The 4,610-nt window shown below is 39.2% G+C and overlaps 1 protein-coding gene across 1 annotated transcript; it reads left to right on the top strand.

The window, feature by feature from the left end:
* The first annotated feature begins 352 nt into the window (after positions 1 to 352).
* PDP1 (pyruvate dehyrogenase phosphatase catalytic subunit 1) lies at positions 353 to 4,373 on the top strand. Its single transcript, XM_009324423.1, has one exon. The coding sequence runs from the start codon at positions 418 to 420 to the stop codon at positions 2,020 to 2,022; it is 1,605 nt and encodes a 534-aa protein (XP_009322698.1). The 5' UTR covers positions 353 to 417; the 3' UTR covers positions 2,023 to 4,373.
* The last annotated feature ends 237 nt before the right edge of the window (positions 4,374 to 4,610 follow it).

Here is a 4,610-nt window from a genome sequence, read left to right as displayed (position 1 = left end):
AAGCAGCAGGAAAACAAATTTCCATAAAAGTCTTGTAGAAGGTGGCATTACTGTAGTGTGCTTCATGCTAACTGTTATCTTAAGTTCTGTTTGAAGCTGCATTGTCTGTCTGGATGATGTTTTCACTTCCTGCCTGCTATCTGAGGAGGTGTAAGAGCTAAAATATCTTAAGTATGGTGTACCTTTTTTGTTATAGCCCAATGTAGTGTCTATAAACAAGAACCTCTTAATGCCTTTTCTTTTTCAAGACCTGTGAAGCTATGAACTCCATATAATAAGCAGCTCTGTTAGGGGCTGTACATGTCTTGACACAGAGTTCTGGGAAAAATCTGTTAGCTGTCCCCCTAAGCATAGTTGTTCTCTTGTCTTTCAGCAATTCCAGTCCGAAGCTCCAGGCTACCATTGCTGTCTGATGCCATGCCAGCACCAGCTCATCTGTTTCCGTTGATTCGTAACTGTGAGATTAGCAGAATATGCAGTACTGTGTGTTACTGCCACCATAAACATCTGTGTTGTTTATCTCATTTTGCTCACAGTCACTTCAGATATGCATCTCAGAAGAGATTTGTGGCACTTCATAGGCCAAAGGAGAACTTTAATTACTTTATTCACACAAGGGATTATGCTTCTACACCACAGAGGTTTTACCTCACTCCTCCACAGGTCAACAGCATTCTGAAGGCAAATGAATACAGTTTCAAAGTCCCAGAATTTGATGGTAAAAATGTAAGTTCTGTCCTTGGCTTCGATAGCAACCAGTTGCCTGCTAATGCTCCAATAGAAGACCGGAGGAGTGCTGCCACTTGCTTACAGACAAGAGGAATGCTTTTGGGTGTGTTTGATGGCCACGCAGGTTGTGCTTGTGCTCAAGCTGTCAGTGAAAGACTGTTTTACTACATTGCTGTCTCTTTGTTACCTCATGAGACTTTACTTGAAATAGAAAATGCTGTGGAAAGTGGCAGAGCTCTGTTGCCCATTCTACAGTGGCACAAGCATCCCAATGATTATTTTAGCAAAGAAGCTTCCAAGCTTTACTTCAATAGTCTAAGAACTTACTGGCAGGAGCTCATTGATCTCAACAGTGGAGAGACTACTGATGTGAAAGAAGCTTTAATTAATGCTTTTAAGAGGCTTGATAATGATATTTCTCTGGAAGCTCAAGTAGGAGATCCAAATTCTTTTCTCAACTACCTTGTACTGCGAGTAGCATTTTCTGGTGCAACTGCCTGTGTGGCCCATGTGGATGGTGTTGACTTGCACATTGCAAACACAGGTGACAGTAGGGCAATGCTCGGGGTTCAGGAAGAAGATGGATCTTGGTCTGCAGTTAATCTGTCCTATGACCACAATGCACAAAATGAACATGAAGTGGAACGTGTGAAAATGGAGCATCCAAAGTCCGAGGAGAAAAGTCTCGTGAAACAAGATCGTCTCTTAGGTCTCCTGATGCCTTTCAGAGCTTTTGGTGATGTGAAGTTTAAATGGAGTATTGAACTACAGAAGAGAGTAGTAGAATCAGGCCCAGATCAGCTGAATGACAATGAATATACAAAGTTTATTCCTCCAAACTATCACACTCCCCCATACCTCACAGCTGAGCCAGAAGTCATACATCACAAATTACGGCCGCAGGATAAGTTCCTGGTTTTGGCCACAGATGGGCTGTGGGAGACAATGCACAGGCAAGATGTGGCTAGAATTGTAGGGGAGTACCTCACTGGTGTTCACCATCAACAGCCAATAGCTGTTGGTGGCTATAAGGTAACTTTGGGACAGATGCATGGTCTCTTAACAGAAAGGAGAGCAAGAATCTCTTCAGTATTTGAAGATCAGAATGCAGCAACTCACCTGATACGTCATGCAGTGGGTAACAATGAGTTTGGCACTGTGGATCATGAGCGACTGTCCAAGATGCTTAGTCTTCCAGAAGAGCTGGCTCGAATGTATAGAGATGACATTACAATTATCGTGGTGCAGTTCAACTCACATGTTATAGGTGCATGTCAAAATGAGGAACTGTGAATTTAATGTAGTGAACTAGTTACCAAAGTTGTAACAATGGCCAGTATAAGCAGCAAATAAAAAACAACCACCCAACAATAAACCCCAAAAAAACCCTCAGCAAACAAATTGGTTGCTTGCTAGATTCAGCATATCTATTGTTTCTGCCTTCCCCCAGAGCTCTAAATACATGGGAAGTGCTATTGACCTAATACAAACTTGAAGAGGATGTCGTAGCTTGGGAAAAGAGGTTTTTGTAATAACTTTGCACTATTCATTTCATGAATGCTGCTAGAACAATGTCTTGAATTTGGCAGACTTGGATGAGGGAGGGAAGGAGGATGAAGAATTAACTATCAAAGATCTGGCTGTTTAAGAAACAAAACCTGTTTATAAATATCTGTAAATATCTATACATTATCTTAAAGAAAAGATGAGTAAAAAGGAGTATTGTTGAATTCTTACAGGGCTAATTCTTGCAAAGTAGATATGGTTATTTGTGAATATATTGTCTACTGTTTCTTCTAAGCAGAAGGTCACTTTAACCAAGTAAGTCTTCAGTGTAACAAAGCTGTCTCACTTTCACATAGACAATGTCACTCACTTAAGGATATTTGTCTAAGTGTTGACTTCCAATGCAGGTCTAAGCCATAATCAATACCTGAGATTCTGTCACAGCTTAATCATATCTTATGCAAGGTAACTTATAAACTTCTCGTGCATTAATAGTTTCTTGGCTGTGGGTTTCTGCACAACTTGTAGGGCAATAATACCTTGCAACATCCAGTAAGATACCAGATAATTTTGTGGAGGACTTCAGTTTGCAGTATGAAGAAACTTTCAGACTTTCCAAAAAGTCAGTGGTGTTGGTCAAGACTGTGTTGGCTTTCCTAAAGGTCACGTCCTTCATGGACTCCACCTCTGTCTGGTGTTACTTATCTAGTAAATAAATATTCACCTGAAAAGATCAGGAAATCATTGCTAACCTCTTTGTGGCTTTGAAATTTGCACTCATTTTCACTTTAGCTATTTCAAATGGTCACATATTGGATGTCTTGCACTTGAACTTGTATTTTTTTAAGTTGGGTTAAAAACTACAAATTACAAAAAAATTGAAGTATGGCTTGTAAATAGTATTTTAGTTGGGGAAACTGGCATGCATGTGTATGTTTAATGGCTTTTTCTAGCAACTTCTTTATTAGCAGCTCTGTATTTCTGGACAGCTGGTGTATGCATGTTCTTACAGTCCAGAATGCTATTACAGAGCAATCTCTGAAATGGGTCTCTGGCTTGTAATAGTTGAATTTGAACTTAAAAGATTGGCTATAACTTGTGTGCCGGAAGTTGTTGGGCTTGTAACTGTAAAAAGTAGGGACTGACAACTAATTTATCAGTCATCATTGCATCTATTTTAGGTATGTTGCATTGTATACAGATTTATTTTAACCTGCCCTTAGGTTAAAAACGCGAATGCTGGCTGAAATACCAGCCCTTGATGACTGAGAGAACACATGTGACTTGATTCCTGTGTTCTAGAGAACAATGATAGGTCAGCTTACTTCACTTTACCAAGGTGTTTCTGTTAAAATACCTCCCTAGCCTTCATCATAACTAATTAAATCAACACTTTAAAAACCTAGCTTATTTTGGTTACTTGAGTAATGTGGCATTTTCTACTAAATACAAATATCACCAATTAATGCTACTGTTACATAGGGTACACTTAGTTTGAACAATGAACTTGTGCTACAGTAAACATCGGCTCCTCAAACTCCCAAATGCTGTGTGTACTTAGTGGCTTGCAGCTTTAATATGTCTGTTTCTTTACCCAACCTTAAATATCAGGATCAATGTTGCTGTATGGTTAACGATATCTAAGTTCACATTCAAGATGTGCATGACCCTTCTTTATTTGAAGGGAAAAGGGGAACTCTAAAATGCTTAGACAAGTAGTGGCTGTTGACATTTCTTCTGTATGTTGTGTTTTGGTGACTCTGTCATTAACTAGGTCAATAGACTTTATGTTCTATCATTCTAAGCTGTTGCAGTATTTAACTTTCTTACTTTTTTACTGTTACATCAATACATGTAATAGAGCTTTATTTAACCTATGATTATTGATACGGATTTGGTACAAGTCATAGCTAGAAGAAATGAACATTGGTCCCATGGATACAACTTTTATTGAGGAAAAGCTGCTTTTTGTAGTAAAGATGCATGTGTATGGGGTCAGACAAAATAATATTTATGTATTGCTTGGAGACTTGCTCAGTATGTATACAGTGAACAGAAGCAGCATAACTGCCTGCTTAACAGGTGATCTGAACAAACATCTTCTAACAGATTCCAATAAAATGATCAATTATGCAGAAGTCCATGTGTATTGGATTGATATAGAATGTGATAGCTATTCTGCTGTGGCTGAAGCTTATGAATTACTTGTATTTCAAGAATGTGTTCTGTTGTGTAGTCCCTGTTACAAATAGACCAGATGGCCAAACAAAATACAAATGGAAACAGACTGAGAATTGGCCTTCAGAGCTCTTAAATGCCACTGTGAGGCTTGAACCCCTGCATCAGGCATGCTGGTGCTGCCGCCCCCTGGCAGC

Source organism: Pygoscelis adeliae, unplaced genomic scaffold (assembly GCF_000699105.1).
Source record: "Pygoscelis adeliae isolate BGI_AS28 unplaced genomic scaffold, ASM69910v1 Scaffold145, whole genome shotgun sequence".
In the NCBI taxonomy this organism is placed as follows: Eukaryota; Metazoa; Chordata; class Aves; order Sphenisciformes; family Spheniscidae; genus Pygoscelis; species Pygoscelis adeliae.
Note: the sequence above shows the minus strand (reverse complement) of the source record. Positions and strands in the feature narration are given on the sequence as shown.

Bases quoted from the DNA above. Each gene is read 5' to 3' on its own strand.
- PDP1 (XM_009324423.1), top strand. From the start codon at position 418: ATGCCAGCACCAGCTCATCTGTTTCCGTTGATTCGTAACTGTGAGATT.